Here is a 20,168-nt window from a genome sequence, read left to right as displayed (position 1 = left end):
CCTCCTCACCACCCCCCCCCCCCCACCCCCGACTTCCTCTCTGTGACTGTCACAATGAATTGCATGATGGAGTAGCAAAGTTTTTTTTTTATGGTGCAGGGGCGTATTTTGTTCCAAGGTCTCATTCTGGATCGATGTTCCTGATTTAAAGGGCCTTGGCTCAGTGCGTAGCACCCGAACCTCTGAGTTAGATGGAAGGTTATGGGTTCGAGACCCCACACTCCAGCCTCAATATCAAGGCTGACACCCCCGGTGTGGCACCGCCGGAGGGGCCACCTTCCTGATCAGGACGCGCCGCCTCGGCCCTCTCTGCGGGGATGTTAAAAAGATTATCTCGAAGACATGAGGTGGCAGGTTTCCTCTGGGTCGATATTTAACACTCAGCCGGCGTCTCAAACTTGAGGATCTGATCATTTATTTCATTGCTGTGTGCGAGGTATTGCTGCGTGTAAATCTCACGTTGCAACAAGGGCTAAACTTCAAAGAAAGGTACCGAATTGTCTGTAAAGTGTTGGGACGTCCTGAGTTTGTGAAAGGGGGCCATGTAAATTCATGCCTTCCATTCTTACTGAATCACCATGCTTTGTTTTGATATTTTGCTGTGGTTAATTTAGACTACAATATTGTGTCAGCAATTTTTTTGGTTCCCAGAACTGTGACCACAACCTCACCTCACCCAGAAATGTCTATTGATTTGAAACAATCAAAAGGTTCCTTTTATGAAAATATAAAATAGTCTGCATTGGTCACAAGAGTCGCCTGCGTTATGGGGCTTAAATTATTCACTTCCCTGGGATGTGTCCCACTCCTTTATAGTTGCTTCTCATTATGGTAGTGTGTTAGTTGACACGTTATCAAATGTTCATTCATAGCTCAATAACTTCATAAAAATTATTTCATGGGATGTGAGTGTCACTGGCAAGACCATCATTTATTGCCCATCCCTAATTGCTCTAGGTGGTGGTGAGCTGCCTCCTTGTGGTGTAGGTCCACCCACAGTGCTGTTAGGGAGGGTGTTGCAGGATTTTGACCTAGTGACAGTGAAGGAACGGCGATATAGTTCCAAGTCAGGATTGTGTGTGGCTTGGAGGGGAACTTCCAGATGGTGGTTTTCTTCATGCAGCTGTTGCCCTTGTCATTCTAGGTGGTAGAGGTCGTGGGTTTGGAAGGTGCTGTTGAAGGAGCCATGGCGAGTTTCTGCAGTGCATCTTGTAGATGGTACGCACTGCTGTCACTGTGTGTCAATGGTGGAGGGAGTGAATGTTTAATGTGGTGAATGGGATGCTGATCAAGCAGGCTGTTTTGTCCTGGATGCAGTCAGGCTTCTTGAGTGCTGTTGGAGACACACTCACCCAGGCAAGTGGGGAATATTCCATCACACTCCTGACTTGTGTCTTGTAGATGGTGGACATGCTTTGGGGAGTCAGGAGGTGAGTTACTGCAGAATTCCCAGCCTCTAACCTGCTCTTGTAGCCAGAGTATTTGTGTGGCTGGTCCAGTTCAGTTTCAGGTCAATGGTAGCCCCAGGATGTTGATAGTGGAGATTCAGCAATGGTGTTGCCATTGAATGTCGAGTGGAGATGGCTATATTGTTGGAGATGGCCATTGCCTGGTACTTGTGCTGTTTGAATCTTACTTTGCCACTTATTAGCCCAAGCCTGAATGTTGCCACTTATTAGGCCAGGCCAAATCTTGCTGCAGCTTGGGTGAGATTGACCCCATTGCTGACTTAATGAATTCTAGTACATTTTTCACAATCAATGCTGTGGATCCGATGAGGACATTCTTTTAAGGATTTGAAAGTTAAACCTTTGCCACAAGACCTTCCCTCCATTGCTTTTCCCCCACCAAATCCATTTTGGTGTGTGTCTCATGTGGAAATTTATCACTAAGTTTAAGTTTCTGCAAACTGCACCCCCCCCCCCCCCCCCCCCGCACCCCCGTATGAGGATCTGGAAATGCTGGAAATCTGAAAGGAAAACAGGAGTTGCTAGGAATAGACAGTATCCCAATCAGCACCTGGGAAGGGTAAATCCAGGTTATGATGGTTCAGCTGTGCAACCCTCCATCAGCTTGTTTGTTTGGGTATATGTCCTTTATCAATCTGCTGAAGCTTTGCACACCCAATAGACTACAATCTGCCTTTTCTCTTTACTGGTGCTGACTGACCTGTTGTGCACTTCCACAATATCTGTGCATTTATACAGCATAATTTCAGAATGTAACCTGCTAGAAGGGTGAAACTCACAAGGATTACATTACAATAACATCAACATAGCATCTATATATAGCACCTTTTTAATATGGTAAACTGTCGTAAGACGCTTTATAAGAGGATTATCAAAAAAGTTGACCACCAAGTCACCTAAAGGGCAGTTGAGCAAAAAAGCATGGTGAAAGAGGCAAGTTTTAAAGAGTGTCTATAAGAAGGATTAAAAAGAATTAAAAAGGGGGGAAAGTTCCAGAACTTGGGGCCCAGGCAGCTGAGAAGTTTTACAGAGTGTCTTCACGGAGGCTAGAAAGATGGAGAGGCAGAGAGTGGCTTAGGGAATTCTGGAGCTTCGAGTCTCACCTGTCAATGGTGGAGCAATTAAAATTGGGGATGCAAAGAGGCCAGGATTGGAGGAGTGCCGGTATCTTGGAGCTTGTAGGGCTAGAGAAGGCCACAGCGATAGGGAGGGATGAGGCCTTGGAGGGATTTGAAAACAAGGATGAGTATTTTAAAATTTAAGCATTGCCAGTCTGGGAGAAAATGTACATCAGGGTGATGGGTATACAAAATTTGGAACAAGTTAGGATACTGGGAGCAGAGTTTTGTATAAGCTTGTCTATATAGTGTGGAGGATGGGAGGCTGGCCAGGGAAGCTAGGGATTGCGAACGAACAAAAGTGTGGATGAAGTTAACAGCAGTAGATGATCTGAAACAAGGGCGGAGCTGCGTGATGTTATGGCGTTGGAAGCAGTTGGTCTCGGTGACGTGGCAGATATGTGGTCAGAAGTTTATCTCTGTTCTGAATACAACACCAAAGTTCCGGACAGCCTGGTTCGGCCTAAGACAGTAGATGGGGAGGGGACTAGAGTCTGCGCATGGAATTGTCTGTTCACAGTCTGATCCTCATCCTTCCCTGAGTTTTGACTTTTATTCTAAAATTGTGCTACTCTGCATTATATATAACCGAACGTTCCTCTTTCTCCCCCTCTCTGTTCCCAGGAGAATCATAAAAACCATGACTTCGAAAGTACAGCTGCTGTGTTGGGGCCATACAAATTTGGGCCAACTCGGGCTGGGTGATGTACATGAGAATATAGTCACCCAACCAAGGACTTCTTCATTCTTTAGTAGTAAAACTGTGCGAGAAGTGTCCTGCGGGAGATACCATACGGCTTTTGTTCTACAAGATGGAAGTGTCTACACATGTGGCTCAAACATCTGGGGACAACTAGGCCACGAGAATGCAGGTTACAGTCCAGGTAATGATTACAGAAATGTGTTTTTGTGTAACGCTTCTGCATCTACACTGTCCGTCTCAGAGTGCCTTCAGCAGTCAGATAGGAACACATATCGAACATTGTGACAGATGACTGTTTGGTTATGCCACACTTCAGAGTAAAGACTGGTGAGAAATGGAGCACTTTGAATGCTGCAGAAATAGTTATTCTCTCCATAATGCAGCTACTTACTCATTTGGCACTCGTGAAATCAGTGCTCGATTATCTGATCCTTGTTTTTTAATCCATCCCCATCTCTCAAGCCTCCTCCAGTCCTACAATCTTCTGAGATCTCTGCGTTCCTCTAATTCCGGCCTATTGTGTGTCCCTGATTTTAACTGTGTCAAGAAAATATAATAATTCTCATAATGTTATTGGAATTTATTGTAAAATAGTTGAGTGTGTGTGTGTGTGTGACTTAATTGGATTAAAGGCAGCTGGTCTGAAGGCTTTGATGTAGTTAGGTTTGAAATACTAAATAGGTAAGCATGAGTGGAGTGTTAGAATGTAAGGTGTAAAGGTACATTTGCATTTGTAAATAAACCAGACCAGATTGTTTTCAAAGGAGGGGTGAAATGTGTCACCTAGAAAGGTGAAGTTTAGAAACAGTGTGTTTATTTTTTGCCAAAGATTACTGGTAAAATTTAATGCTATGAGAGATTTTTATTATTGGGAAGGTAAAGTCCAAAGACATAGTGAAACAATGGGTATTTGCATTCAAAGGGGAAAATATGTATAAAGGAATGAATGCTGTGTGTAAGGGGAGGCAGCCTAAGATTCAACAAGTGTGAAACGCCTTCAACCTGTATGTACCAAACTGCTGCCTCTACAGACTGAAGTTAAGAGAACTCCCTTTGAATTCGACTGTTAAGGGTATTGTTTACTTTGTTTGGGTCTTTTTAAAATCAATGTGTTTTACTGTGGCCTTAACGAAGGTGTAACTGGGAATCAGATTAACATGGGGTTTTAGAAGTTATTGTAGCAGTAATTTGTAGGCGCATGTCTGTGTTTACAATCTTTTATTAATAAATGTTTAATTTAGTTTTATCAAAAACCTCTTAAAACTCAATGGTCTTATTATTACTGAATTCAAAGCCCTCATCTTGAAACATTCAAATTGAAAATTAGCTGTGATAATTGTTACAAGTTTCCTTCTGGGATTTGAGCAGCTCAGCATTTACCATCCGCTGTGCTGTAACAATTGCTCCACCATTATTACAGGCGAGGCCCAAAGTTCCAGAAGTTCCTCCCTAAATCTCTCTCTGCCCTTCCATCTCTCCAGCTCTCTAGCCTCCTTGATACCTCTTTGACCAACCTTTAGTCATCACTGCTAATACCTCCTTCTGTGTTTTGGTGTCAGATTTTGTTTGATACCCCTGTGAAGCACCTTGGAATGTTTTATGGGGAAGAATTTTCCCCCCGTTGTGGGGGGGGGGGGGGGGGGGGGGGGGGGGGGGGGGGGGGGGGTGGGGGGGGGAGGGAGTGCTGGAGTGGGCATGGGCAGGTGCGCCTCCGATTGGCATCCCCGATTGGGGGCGCACTGCCATTTTACTTTGGCCGGAAAATTAAGGCCAGGAAGCGCTATGCAGGCCAAGTGCTGGCTCAGGGAGATTGGCGCCAAATTTAAACATGGTAAAGGTGCAAAAACAAAATTTCCCTGACATGTCCCCTCATGTGACACTATCACATGAGTTGGGACACGTCCATCACTTTAAATCAAACATTTATTACATTTTTAAAAACCCTCATGAAACCTCATCCTGCCCGTGGATGAGGTTTGATGCTTTCTCTGAAGCCCGCCAAGGCTCCCGGCCCGCCCGCCAACCTTAAGGTTAATGAGGTTAATGACTTTGTCAATGGCCTCAATAGGTGACAGGTTGGTGGGCGCGCAGCTGATTCGACTTCACCCCTGAAATTTGAATTGACGCGGGGTGAGGTCGGGAGTTCCGCCTGACGCCATCCTGCGTTGTTTTACACGTCGGCGAGCAGACCCCGGCCCCCCCCCCCACCGCTCGCCGACCTAAAGATGCTGCCCATGATGGTAGAGGAACTATATCAATGTAAGTTGTTGACGTCTCTTGTAAGCCTTGCAAACAATAATGTACTGTGTCACCTGGTTCTATTGGAGGCTTCCTGTGACCAGTGAGCAGCCTGCGACGTAGACTCTCTCATTCCTGCGATTGCTTGCATCATTGCAGCTTTCAAGGCTGAGCTGGATAGATTTTTTTCAGGTTGGCGTATAAAGGCATTTGGAGCAAGTATGAGTGAATGGGACTATGGTGCAGTTAGAGCTTGAATAACAGAGCAGGCCCAAGCAGCTGAATGGCTTACCTTTGTTCCTATGTCCCTTCCCGTCATACCTGACTTAACCTTAATCCACCTATGGGGTATCTCTCTTATGAAAAGTCTGGTGCATATCTGACATGCCATACCTCAGAAAGGTTCTGCTTCGGGACTTCATGGAGCATCTTGTGGATTGACCTCCTGTTGCGGAACATGTCAGATCTTCATTGCATTGATTTCAATATTGGCAGGGAAGCTGCTCAACTCAGGCTGGGAATATTCCACCCTGCAACATCCCACCCCCACCCCATTCCCCCACCCCCACCCCATTCCCCCACCCCCACCCCATTCCCCCACCCCCACCCCATTCCCCCACCCCCACCCCATTCCCCCACCGCACCCCATTCCCCCACCGCACCCCATTCCCCCACCGCACCCCATTCCCCCACCGCACCCCATTCCCCCACCGCACCCCATTCCCCCACCCGCACCCCATTCCCCCACCGCACCCCATTCCCCCACCGCACCCCATTCCCCCACCGCACCCCATTCCCCCACCGCACCCCATTCCCCCACCGCACCCCATTCCCCCACCGCACCCCATTCCCCCACCGCACCCCATTCCCCCACCCCCACCCCATTCCCCCACCGCACCCCATTCCCCCACCGCACCCCATTCCCCCACCGCACCCCATTCCCCCACCGCACCCCATTCCCCCACCCCATTCCCCCACCGCACCCCATTCCCCCACCGCACCCCATTCCCCCACCGCACCCCATTCCCCCACCCCCACCCCATTCCCCCACCCCCACCCTATTCCCCCACCGCACCCCATTCCCCCACCGCACCCCATTCCCCCACCCCCACCCCATTCCCCCACCGCACCCCATTCCCCCACCACACTCATTCCCCCACCACACTCATTCCCCCACCGCAGCCCATTCCCCCACCGCAGCCCATTCCCCCACCGCAGCCCATTCCCCCACCGCAGCCCATTCCCCCACCGCACCCCATTCCCCCACCGCACCCCATTCCCCCACCGCACCCCATTCCCCCACCACACTCATTCCCCCACCACACTCATTCCCCCACCACACTCATTCCCCCACCACACCCCACACCCCACTCCCCCATTCCCCCACCGCACCCCACCCCCCACTCCCCCATTCCCCCACCGCACCCCATTCCCCCACCGCACCCCATTCCCCCACCGCACCCCATTCCCCCACCGCACCCCATTCCCCCACCGCACCCCATTCCCCCACCGCACCCCATTCCCCCACCCCCACCCCATTCCCCCACCGCACCCCATTCCCCCACCACACTCATTCCCCCACCACACTCATTCCCCCACCACACTCATTCCCCCACCACACTCATTCCCCCACCACACCCCACACCCCACTCCCCCATTCCCCCACCGCACCCCACCCCCCACTCCCCCATTCCCCCACCGCACCCCATTCCCCACCGCACCCCATTCCCCACCGCACCCCATTCCCCCACCGCACCCCATTCCCCCACCGCACCCCATTCCCCCACCGCACCCCATTCCCCCACCGCACCCCATTCCCCCACCGCACCCCATTCCCCCACCCCCACCCCATTCCCCCACCGCACCCCATTCCCCCACCACACTCATTCCCCCACCCCCACCCCATTCCCCCACCCCCACCCCATTCCCCCACCACACTCATTCCCCCACCGCACCCCATTCCCCCACCACACTCATTCCCCCACCGCACCCCATTCCCCCACCGCACCCCATTCCCCCACCGCACCCCATTCCCCCACCGCACCCCATCCCCCACCGCACCCCATCCCGCACCGCACCCCATTCCCCCACCGCACCTCATTCCTCCACCGCACCCCATTCCCCCACCGCACCCCATTCCCCCACCCCCACCCCATTCCCCCACCCCCACCCCATTCCCCCACCCCCACCCCATTCCCCCACCCCCACCCCATTCCCCCACCCCCACCCCATTCCCCCACCGCACCCCATTCCCCCACCCCCACCCCATTCCCCCACCGCACCCCATTCCCCCACCGCACCCCATTCCCCCACCCCATTCCCCCACCGCACCCCATTCCCCCACCGCACCCCATTCCCCCACCGCACCCCATTCCCCCACCGCACCCCATTCCCCCACCGCACCCCATTCCCCCACCGCACCCCATTCCCCCACCGCACCCCATTCCCCCACCGCACCCCATTCCCCCACCGCACCCCATTCCCCCACCGCACCCCATTCCCCCACCCCCACCCCATTCCCCCACCGCACCCCATTCCCCCACCGCACCCCATTCCCCCACCCCCACCCCATTCCCCCACCGCACCCCATTCCCCCACCGCACCCCATTCCCCCACCGCACCCCATTCCCCCACCGCACCCCATTCCCCCACCCCCACCCCATTCCCCCACCGCACCCCATTCCCCCACCCCCACCCCATTCCCCCACCGCACCCCATTCCCCCACCGCACCCCATTCCCCCACCGCACCCCATTCCCCCACCGCACCCCATTCCCCCACCGCACCCCATTCCCCCACCGCACCCCACACCCCACTCCCCCATCCCCCACCGCACCCCATCCCCCACCGCACCCCATCCCCCACCGCACCCCATCCCCCACCGCACCCCATTCACCCACCGCACCCCATCCCCCACCGCACCCCATTCACCCACCACACTCATTCCCCCACCACACTCATTCCCCCACCACACCCCATCCCCCACCGCACCCCATTCACCCACCGCACCCCATTCCCCCACCGCACCCCATTCCCCCACCCCCACCCCATTCCCCCACCCCCACCCCATTCCCCCACCCCCACCCCATTCCCCCACCGCACCCCATTCCCCCACCGCACCCCATCCCCCACCGCACCCCATTCCCCCACCGCACCCCATCCCCCACCGCACCCCATCCCCCACCGCACCCCATTCCCCCACCGCACCCCATTCCCCCACCGCACCCCGTTCCCCCACCGCACCCCATTCCCCCACCCCCACCCCATTCCCCCACCGCACCTCATTCCCCCACCCCCACCCCATTCCCCCACCCCATTCCCCCACCGCACCCCATTCCCCCACCGCACCCCATTCCCCCACCGCACCCCATTCCCCCACCGCACCCCATTCCCCCACCGCACCCCATTCCCCCACCGCACCCCATTCCCCCACCGCACCCCATTCCCCCACCGCACCCCATTCCCCCACCGCACCCCATTCCCCCACCGCACCCCATTCCCCCACCGCACCCCATTCCCCCACCGCACCTCATTCCCCCACCCCCCACCCCATTCCCCCACCCCATTCCCCCACCGCACCCCATTCCCCCACCGCACCCCATTCCCCCACCGCACCCCATTCCCCCACCGCACCCCATTCCCCCACCGCACCCCATTCCCCCACCGCACCCCATTCCCCCACCGCACCCCATTCCCCCACCGCACCCCATTCCCCCACCGCACCCCATTCCCCCACCGCACCCCATTCCCCCACCGCACCCCATTCCCCCACCGCACCCCATTCCCCCACCGCACCCCATTCACCCACCGCACCCCATTCACCCACCGCACCCCATTCACCCACCGCACCCCATTCCCCCACCCCCACCCCATTCCCCCACCCCCACCCCATTCCCCCACCCCCACCCCATTCCCCCACCCCCACCCCATTCCCCCACCCCCACCCCATTCCCCCACCCCCACCCCATTCCCCCACCCCCACCCCATTCCCCCACCCCCACCCCATTCCCCCACCGCACCCCATTCCCCCACCGCACCCCATTCCCCCACCGCACCCCATTCCCCCACCGCACCCCATTCCCCCACCGCACCCCATTCCCCCACCGCACCCCATTCCCCCACCGCACCCCATTCCCCCACCGCACCCCACACCCCACTCCCCCATCCCCCACCGCACCCCATCCCCCACCACACTCATTCCCCCACCACACCCCACACCCCACTCCCCCATCCCCCACCGCACCCCACCCCCCACCACACCCCGCTACCCCACCCCCCACCCCCCATCCCCCACAACACCCCATCCCCCACCACACCTCACACCCCACTCCCCCATCCCCCACCGCACCCCATTCCCCCACCGCACCCCATTCCCCCACCGCACCCCATTCCCCCACCGCACCCCATTCCCCCACCGCACCCCATCCCCAACCACACCTCATTCCCCCACCGCACCCCATCCCCCACCACACCCTGCTACCCCACCCCCCCACCCCCCATCCCCCACCATACCCCATCTCCCACCACACCCCACCCCCCACTCCCCCATCTCCCACCTCACCCCATTCCCCCACCGCACCCCATCCCCAACCACACCTCATTCCCCCACCGCACCCCATCCCCCACCACACCCTGCTACCCCACCCCCCCATCCCCCACCATACCCCATCTCCCACCACACCCCACCCCCCACTCCCCCATCTCCCACCTCACCCCATTCCCCCACCGCACCCCATTCCCCCACTGCACCCCATTCCCCCACCACACCTCATTCCTCCACCGCACCTCATTCCCCACCATACCCCATCCCCCAACACACCCCATCCCCCAACACACCCCATCCCCCAACACACCCCATCCCCCAACACACCCCATCCCCCACCACACCCCATCCCCCACCACACCTCATTCCCCCACCACACCCCACCCCCCACCTCAACTATCTCCAGACAAAAATTTGAGGTTGGTTGAAACTAGGATTTATCTGTCAAATTACCAGCAACTATCTTTTGGCCAAACCGGTGTGAAGCAAGAGTTGAATTCAGTGAATGACTTACTCTTGGTTCAGTTGATAGCACCTCTCAGCTGGAAGGCTGAGAGTTCAAGTCCTACTCCAGAGATTTCTAAACTGGCCCACCAGTGCAGTGTGGAGGGAATGCTGCACTGTTGGAGTTGCCTTCTTTTGAATGAGACATTAAGCTGAGGCACTGTCTGCTCCCAGGTGAGCATAACAGATCCTTTGATGCTATTTTGAAGAGAGGAGTTCTCCCTCATGCCCTGACCAATATTTATTACTCAGCCGACATCACTAACACATGAACATTGCATTACAACAGTGATTACACTTCAAGAGTACGTTGTTGACATGTAAAACACTTTGGGATGTCCTGATGTTGTGAAAATCGCTATATAAATTGAAGTTCTTTGTTTAGCTTACTGGTGGGGACCAAGTAAGCAGGAGGGAACTGCGAAATCACAAGATTTTTTTATTTAAAGATACCACTCCCTAAGCAGCAAGTACCACAAGACCGACCACAATGCGAAAGGTAGCCAGTCGTGACATCTAGCCCCCTTTTTGCCTCACCTGTGTGCAGCCAAGTGGGTGCGTGCGGAATTTGGTACCTGGTTGGAAGGTGGGGGACAGAGGTTTGGGCAGCCATCTTGGCCCCACGCAGGAAAGTAAATAAAGGCAACTTAGATGACCTCTCCCGGAGCCAGTTGCTTTCCTCATTTTGTCTTTCACTCAAATCGGAGTTAAATTTGTGATTGGGAGCCCAAGGTTATCATCAGACTTCCTGATCTGCACACTTAAAGAAGGACTCCGTCAATCTTGGGCAGTTGCTGTTTGCCATCTGCTTAGAAGGACAGATTAAAATCAGGACTGGTGCAAAATGGGCAGTCAAGTCGCCTAGTTGATTTTTAAACTGGTTTTCACTTGGTGGGTGGGGAGGGGGCTGGATACGTTTAAAATAGCACCTATAACAAACCAAACTTATTAAAAATTCTAGAAAAACCCACTGTAATCTCCCAGCAGCAATGTTTCATTAGTGTTGAAAGAATCTGTAAGAAGCTTTACTCTGACCTCTGTTTTTCTCTCTGTAGCCTGCCGATTGAGTTGGACATTTCCCCTGTGCCTGGGTCCTGAGCACTAGTTGCTGTTGACAAATTCTGGATGGGCAGAGAGCAAATATATGATGGGAAGTTGTTTATTTTCAGGGTGCTGCTGAGGAACTACAGTTCCAGAACAATATGTGCGCAGCAAGCTCCCACAAAAAGCAATGTGATAATGACCAGATAATCTGTTTTTGTGATGTGAATATTGGCCAGAGCATCGGGGATCACTCCTCTGCTCTTCTTAAAAATTATGTTTACCCGAGAGGGCAGATGGGACTTAGTTTGAAGTCTCATCCGAATATCGGCGCCTCCGACAGTGCAGCATTCCTTCAGTGCCGTGCTGGATTGCCAGCCTCGATTGTTGTGCTTAAGCTCTGGAATGGGACCTGAACCCAGAGCCTTCTGACCCAGAGGTGTGAGCACTACCAACTGAATCACTGCTAATGCTAGCCAAGGCTGACGCTGTATGTAGAGTATGTGGTCATTTCTTAATCAATTTCAATTTAACCATTGCCTTATTGAACTGCCATTTTGTTGCGCAAGTCTTTAATTGAGAATGGTTTTCAGAATGTCCTAATATAATTTTGGCTACAGTGGGTTTACAAGACCTGGCCTTTTCTCAATGGGCATTGAGAAAATACTCAAATATGGAAGTTAAAGAAGTGTGTGCTTATAATGCGTTCACTGTAGCTTTTGAGCTCATTAAAACATTAATAAGGTGTTAATTAGTATCCAACACATTATTCACAAACCATTTGTGGATCTCTCGGAAATAATTTTCTGCATAAATGTTCAAAGTGTAACTTCAAGAAAACATTTTCACTGGAATGTTTGGCTATATGCATATATTTTATGTGATTTACTGGGAACATCGTGCTGTGTGTTTTATTTATTTTGAGAACGAACATTTAGGCTGACACTTCAATGCAACACTGAGGGGATGCTGCACTGTTGGAGGTGCCGACTTTCGGGTGAGATGTTAAACTGAGGTCCAGGTGATTGCAAAAGATCCCATGGCACTATTTTGAATGAGTGCAGGAGAGTTTTCCTTGGAGCTGAGCGCTGGCCAACATTTATCCCTTGACTAACATCTCAAATAAAAAACAGATTATCTGGTGTTTATCGCAGTGCTGTTTATGGGATCTTACTGTGCGCAAATTGGCCGCTGCATTTTAGTTATTGTCGTCACTAAAATAGTGTGGGGATGGGGAAGTGGCGGGGGTGGGGGGGGCGGGGGAGAGAGGGTGTTTAAAAAATTCTGAGCACTCAGGAGAGCTGCCTCCAATTGAGGCGTGTTCAAGGGCAGGCAGCCAATCCACTCCCAGATGTGGAGTTTTTTAAATCTGGCAATGAAGTTTGCAATCTCTGAGTTAAAATCAAAATAGAGAAGAGGCGGAAGTACTCAGCAGGTCACTTAACTCTGTTTCTCTCTGGCCACAGAAGCTAACGTTTCAGGTCGATGACCTTTCAGCAGAATTGGGACAAGTTAGAAATGTAATAGCTTTTTGAGTCGTTGAAATGGGGGATGATTGAAAAAGATCAAAGAGTGTTAGGGCGGAAGAAATTAAATGACAAAAGAGTTGGCGGGGCAGAGCTGAAGGAGCTTCTTATTTAACTGACTTTTATGGGTCTTTATAGTGATTGGCCAGGTTTGAGAGGCCTTGGGGTTGTGGGTGGGCATGGGGAAGGGGTGAGGGGGGAGGGGGTGGGGTGGGGGGGTGCCAGCAGCTGAACTATGGTGAGAATAGCTTTGGGAGAAGCTAAGTGCCTCTTAGAGCACTGCTTGTGGGCCAGGAGGAGCAGTAGCTCTTCCTACCGGCCCCCAGAGTGCCGTCCAATCAGAACCTCCTCACGCCATCCAAGGATACTTGGGATTGGAGATTGGACTGCACCCCTTCCTCTTCCCAGGGTTTGGGAGAGCACCCCTGCTCTGGAGTTATGGCTTGGACTTACCTGCTCCTGTAGATAGCTCCAGAACACTCCCCACCCAACTGAAAGCCAAGTCTGTCCGTCAGGCTGACTTCCGGGCAGGGAACCTGTCAAGGAAAAAAGAGGCACGTTGTAGATTTCTGGCTTTCCTGTGGGGGAACTCTGCCGTGCTGCCTATGTAATCCACTTCAGTAAATATCCAGACTTCTGTCCCTGAGATGGGAACTCAATAATGTCTGCACACCTTATTCAATCATCCCTTGCTCTTTAGCCCTGCTTATTTTGAAGATTTCTGCCAATCTTGGCTCCTTGTGTTGAGTGTCATGAGGGATCGACTTGTGTGTATATAAATGAACAATGTTGAAGTGCACCAAATAAAGTTTCAGAAATCTTCTCCAGAGAGACACAGCGCCCAAACTCCCTAACAAGAAAGTTCATGATGTATACCGTACCCACTTCTAAATTTGTTACTGAACCAGTCACGTTAATTTAACCTGAAACTCATTAGAATACCTTTATGAATGTTTCTTGATAGTCAAATAATTGTGTTTAAGTTAAATCTGACAGAAGCAAGGCTTCGTCAAACAGTATTAAGTGTCAATGAAAAGCCAAGAGCCGGTAACCCTCATGGATGTTCTTTGGTAAACAATAACGTAACCATGCCTCAGACTGGAAAATAGAATTGCATAGAATTTTACAGCACAGAAACTGACCACTCGGCTCAACAGGTCTGTTCTGGCGTTTACGCTCCACACTAGCCTCCTCCCACCCTCCTTCCTGTCGCTCCATCAGCATTTCACTTGATTCCTCTCTCCCTCATGTAGATATCTGGCCTCCGGAAAATGCATCTACGCTGATCATCACAGCCACTCTATGTAATTACAAGTTCTATATTCTGATCACCCTATCGCCCAGAGAGACAGTGGCATAGTGTTGATGTCACTGGGTTAGTATCCAGTATCGAGAGGTCCAGGCTAATGCTCTGGGGACATGGGTTCAGGTCCCACCACGGTAGTTGGTGGAAATTTAAGTTCAATGAATAAATCCGGAATATAAAAGTAGTCTCAGTAATGGTGACTGTTGTAAAAGTCCATCTTATTTACTAATGCCCTTTAGGGAAGGAGATCTGCCTTCTTACCTGGTCTGGCCTACACGTGACTCCAAACCTACAGCAATGTTAACTGCCCTCTGAAATGGTCTAGCAAGCCACTCAGTTCAAGGGCAATTAGGGATGGGCAACAAATGCTGGCCTCGTCAGTGAGACCCACATCCTGTGAAAGAAAAAAATCCCTATGAATGAAGAGGTTTCTCCTGAATTCTGTATTGCACACCCTGGTTCAATCACCCCTTGCTGTTTGGAGTTTATTAGCAACTATCATATGTTTTTTATGTCTTCTCCTTTTAGATTTTCCCACAATTGGAAACACATTCCCTACACCTACCCTATCAAACCACTTCATACATTTCAGAGCAAAGCCTACTGACATCATGACAATTATTCATCGTTGCCCCTTGGAATCAAAGGCATTCTGCAGAATTTTCCCCTCGGCGATTTGGGGGCGGGGCCTGGTCACCGAGGAAAAATGATGTGGGATGACATCGGGAGGAATCCCCGGCGTCATCCCGGTCCATTTAAATCTTTAGGAAGGCGGGTGGACAGCGAAATCAGCTGTCCGCTCGCCGACCTGTCAATGGCCAATTAAGGCCACTGACAGGCTAATTAACCTTGTTAAAGATCCTGCCCGGCCAACCTTAAGGCTGGCGGGCAGGCCAGGAGCCCCAGCGGGCTCCAGATTATTCATGGAACTCCATCCACTGGCGGGATGAAGTTTCATGTCCATTTTTTAAAAATGTAATAAACTTTATGTGTTTCTTGTTAACATGTCCCATCTCGTGTGACGTTATCACATGAGGGGAACATGTTAATAATTTTAATATTTCACTCTTTTTTTGACTTTTCTTACCTGTCAGTAAACTCCCTGAGACAGCACTTAGCCTCAGGGAGCAATATGCACCTTGACAGATGGGGAATCCCTCCCACCACCCCCCCCCCCCCCCACCCACCCACGGAACAGGAAGCACAAAGCACTTCCTGTCGGGCTGGCCGCTGGGCGGGCCTTAATTGCTCCGCCCACTCAAAATGGCGGCGGGCCCCGTTTCGGCAGTGGGGGGTCAGCTGTCCGCCTGCCCATCAAGGGCAAAATTCTGCCCATTGGTTTTGAACATACCCTGTATGTTTTCTTATCTTCCAAAATCGTTGTACTTTTTGAAATGCATGTCTCCTGCTTCCATATGCGTCATATTTTAGCATAGCCCGTTTGCAATGCTGAATTTCCACATACTGTTGTTGTTATGGCCCCTGTTTACTGACTCATTAAAATGCCAGGTGACAGAAAGTGTCCATCGTAACTTTGCTGCAGATTCATTAAAAATCACAAGCCTGAATAAGAACCTGACCTTTGCCCTCACATAGACAGGAAGTGCGCAGAATTATTCAGCATTCCACGGCCCTAAGTAATCGTTGCGACATGTGAAATAGTTACTTCATTTTCCTGAAGATTCCATCTTTGATCAAAGATTCTGAGTTGCGTTGAAGCACAGATGGAGGCCATTTGGCCCATTCTTCCTGTGCCAGTTCTTTGAAAAAGCCAAAAAGCGAAAGTGAGGGGGCAGGAGCATGTCAGGGAGCCACACTGACACTTTTTTTAGTGCAATTATCCTGCCCCTTCAACCTCCTCCTGCCCCTCTCCCCCCGCACCCCCCCCCCCCAACCCGCTTCAAAACCGCCTCTGCTGGAGTTTTGGAAAATTCTGTTGTTAACTCTGATTATCTCCATCTCCAGAATTCTCTCGCTTTTGTTTCACTTTCTGGCAAGTACTGGCAGATTTCTACATTTTTATTTTCAATGTTTCTTACACTTGACAAGTTGCATGATCCGGATGCAATGGATTGGAAGACTTTGTGCACCAAATGTAAGATATCATAGGAATTGGAAAACAAAACCTTTTATTAGGCCTGTCGCTTTTTGATAGGTGAATGCCACCTGTCATCTCACCGCACCCCTCCGAGGCTTGAGTAAACCCACCACATAACTCCTGAATCCGTTTGACTTCTTGGGTGGTGCTCCTCCTTGTAATTTTTATATTTTAAAATGTTACTCAGCCTTGTAGAGTAAGAAGAGAACTTGCATTTCTATAGCATCCTACGTGACATCTGGATGCCTCGAATGCAATTACTTACAACTGAGATATAGTCACTGTTGTAATCTAGGAAATGGAGCAATAATCTGCACCCAGCAGTCTACCCACAACAAAATCCTGCAGACAGCAGTGCGATAATTCTCCGATAATCTGTTTCAGTGACGTTTACTGAGGGATAAGTACACTGTTTCACTTCTCCTCTTAATCCAAATTTCCTCATTTTTTAACCTGAACAATTTTGCTGGATCAGTGCTGTTAATTCATGAGAGAGGACTTCAGTTAAATCGCATTGAAGCTTTGTCTTTTCCTTAAGGTGAAAAAAGCCTAATCAGTTGTTCCTCATACCCGCCCCCTTACTCCTGTACTCTCGCAGAGGAACAGGAAGAAGGTTAGTCAGCCTCTATCGCCTGTTGTGACATCCAGTTAGATCACTGGCTGATCTGCACCTAAACTGGGCCTGTATTCTTGAAGAGTTTCCAAGAATGACAGGTGATCTAATTGAAACCTACAAAACTCTTACAGGGCGTGACAGGGTAGATGCAGGAAGGTTGCTTCCCCTGGATGATAAGTCTCGAACCAGGGGACATAATCTCAGGCCATTTAAGACGGAAGAATGGGGTTGAGAAACTTATCAGCCATGATTGATTGTCGGGGCAGACTTGATGGGCCGAATAGCCTAATTTCTGTTCCTATGTCTTATGGTCTTATGGACTGAGATGAGGAGGAATTTCTTCACTTACCTAGAGGGTGGTGAATCTTTGGAACTCTCTACCCCAGGGAGCTGTGGAGGCTCAAGCATTGAGCATGTCCAAGACAGAAATTGATAGATTTCTGGATGCTAATGACATCAAGGGATATGGGGAGAGTGGGGAAAAAAGGCATAGAGGTAGGTGATCAGCCACTATCTGTTTGACTGGCTGAGCAAGCTCAATGGGCCAAATGGCCTCCTCCTACTCCTGTTTCCTTTGTTCCTATGCAACTCAGCTCCATTCACCCAGCTTTACTCCGCAGCCCTGCATACCCTTACCAAACAAAATAAAAAAATAGGAATCTCAATCTTAAACAATTTATTTGATCCCCCGGCATTCACAGACCTTCAGGGGACAGATTTCCATTCCCTTGAGCGTGCTTCCTAATTTCACTCCTGAATGGCCAAACTAATTTCATAATTATTTGCCTTTGTTGTGCAATCTCCCACCAGAGGAAATGGTTTTCTGAATGTTTTTGACCCGAGGCCCTTTCAATCCCCTCGATTTGAACTTGAGGGAAGACAAACCAAGTTAATGAACCTGCCCTTTTATATTTTAGCATTTTTTTTTTAAATACCCTGGAGACGTTCTGGTGAACCTGTCCTTGGGTTTCCATCACTGTGCACAATACTGCAGGGGCAGAGTTTTACATCCCGACCCGATTGGTGGTAAAATAGTGCGCGATTGCACTGTGCAAGCGTCCCGATGTCATCGCGCACTCGTGTGATATTTCGGTCGGCGGGCCCGGCAACAATTAAGAGGCCTGTTAGGGCCATTAATCAGTTCATTTAATCCTGTTCTTTGCTGCCCGTCTAACCTTATGGTTGGCGGGCAGGTGACTAGGCCAGTCAGCCTTTGCGTTTTTGAGGAAACCTCATCCACGGGTGGGATGAGGTTTCCGACAGTAATTATAAAAATATCAAAAATCATGAAATTTTTGGTATGTCCCTGTTCCTGTGACAGAGTCACATGTGGGGACATGTTTCCCTTATTCTTAAAGTCTTCATTGTTCGTTTTAAAATCCTTCAGCTCCCTGAGGCAGCTCTGTGCCTTCAGGGAGCTTTCAATGTGCGCTCCCCCCCCCCCCCCACGCATTGCGCAGACTTCAGCGCTCGCACTCCTCCTGCCCCCTACCCTGACAGTGCTGAGGGTCTCAGCACATGTTTCACGCTGGCTGTCCGTTAATTGGCCAGCTGGCGTGAACTTGCGGCCAGAGCCCGATCGCGGGAGGTGGTCCATTTCACATCCATTCCAGTGCCCGCCTGAAGGAAAAATTCTGCTCCAGAAGTAACTTGCCTGGCACCTTATGCAGCAACAATATAGTCTTTGATTTGTGCTGTGCCTACCTCCTGACCTAACCCAGGATTTCATTTCAGTTTTGGACCACAGCCAAGAAATGAGTAGGTGCTGATGTATTTGTAGTAATCCCTGGATTTAGTCACACTATACCATTTAAATCATATTGTGGCATTTCAGTTCCTTGCCAAGTGTTTTTGTTTTATTGCACTGGTTTGTGTCTGTCTTCCTTTGGTCTAACCATCCAATGTCTTGTTGAATATTCCTGGATGAGGCCAGTACAGCCCAAAACACTCAAGAAAACTCATAGTTTGACCAAGCTCCATCTACCACTGGCGCAAGTGACCTCTACACGGTGCCCTGCAGCAACTCACCAGGGCATTTTCGATAGCACCTTCATAACCCACAGCCTCTTCTACCAGAAAGATAAGGACAGTAGGCACATGGAAATGCCACCGTCTGCAAGTTCCTCTCCAAGCCGCACACCATCCCGACTTGGAAGTATGTTGGTGTTCCTTCGCTGTCACTGAACCAAAATCCTGGAACTCTCTCCCTAACAGCACTGTGGGTGTACCTACACCACATGGACTGCAGCAGTTCAAGTAGGTGGCTCGCTGCTGCCTTCTTGGGGACAATTATGAATAAATGCTGGACTGAACAGTGAGCTCCATGTCCCCTGAGCGAGTTTTAGAAAAAAGAATGCACTCTTGAAGAGCATCCATTGCTAAACTGGAGATCTTCTTCTAAGTTAAATTTGTACCAGATAATGGCTGGTTTTGTGTTGCTTGTTGGGAAGTAAATTGGGACCAAACATCTGTAAACATTGGGACACCTTGAGGTCATGTAACATCTGTTTTAACAGCAGTCTATGAATAGACTAACCTGTGGCCTCTAGTGATTTTTCTTTTGACAGTCAGAAGGTGCATTGAACCAAGGATGTTGTGTAGTGTTGTTGGAACAAAAATAGATTTTTGGGTCATCACACGCTATTCAGGCCACCATCTTTCTCCATGAAATAAATGATCAATGGCACTTATTCTGCCCATGCCCCTCTCCACAACCCTGCTCTCTCCTAATGCCAGCACTGAATAGACTCGCCTAGCCTACCAGCCCCGGTTTGCTTTGTCTTATCATTGGTGGCCTTGCCTTCATCTGCCCTTGGGCACGAAGCCATGGGGCAGGATTTTCCCCTCGTCGGGCGGGCACAGCGGGCAGGCCTGGGCGCAGCCGGGCCCTGGCTGCCAATTAAGGCTCGCCTGGCGTGAAATGTGGCTCTGCACTGGCTGGGAAGGGCTGAGCGGGGTTGGGGCCTATTGGCCGCCCGGGTCCAATGGCGACCCGGCAGCCGGTTTA

The 20,168-nt window shown here is 51.2% G+C and overlaps 1 protein-coding gene across 12 annotated transcripts in view; it reads left to right on the top strand.

Moving 5' to 3' along the window:
- Window positions 1-20,168, top strand: part of LOC121281084 (probable E3 ubiquitin-protein ligase HERC3) — an 89,994-nt gene that overhangs the window by 8,045 nt on the left and 61,781 nt on the right. For 9 of the 12 annotated variants that reach the window (XR_005943818.1, XR_005943819.1, XR_005943820.1 and 6 more), the window contains one exon: window positions 3,212-3,471. Coding sequence is in view for 7 of the 12 variants with exons in the window: in XM_041193756.1 (XP_041049690.1) it covers window positions 3,212-3,471 (260 nt within the window). In the remaining 5 variants the exon portion in view is untranslated. Of the gene's footprint in view, window positions 1-35; window positions 490-3,211; window positions 3,472-20,168 lie in introns of those variants that run through there. The other 3 variants (XM_041193782.1, XM_041193810.1, XM_041193801.1) reach the window with 3 other exon arrangements.

Source organism: Carcharodon carcharias, chromosome 1 (assembly GCF_017639515.1).
Source record: "Carcharodon carcharias isolate sCarCar2 chromosome 1, sCarCar2.pri, whole genome shotgun sequence".
In the NCBI taxonomy this organism is placed as follows: Eukaryota; Metazoa; Chordata; class Chondrichthyes; order Lamniformes; family Lamnidae; genus Carcharodon; species Carcharodon carcharias.
This window is presented reverse-complemented; position numbering and strand designations above follow the sequence as displayed.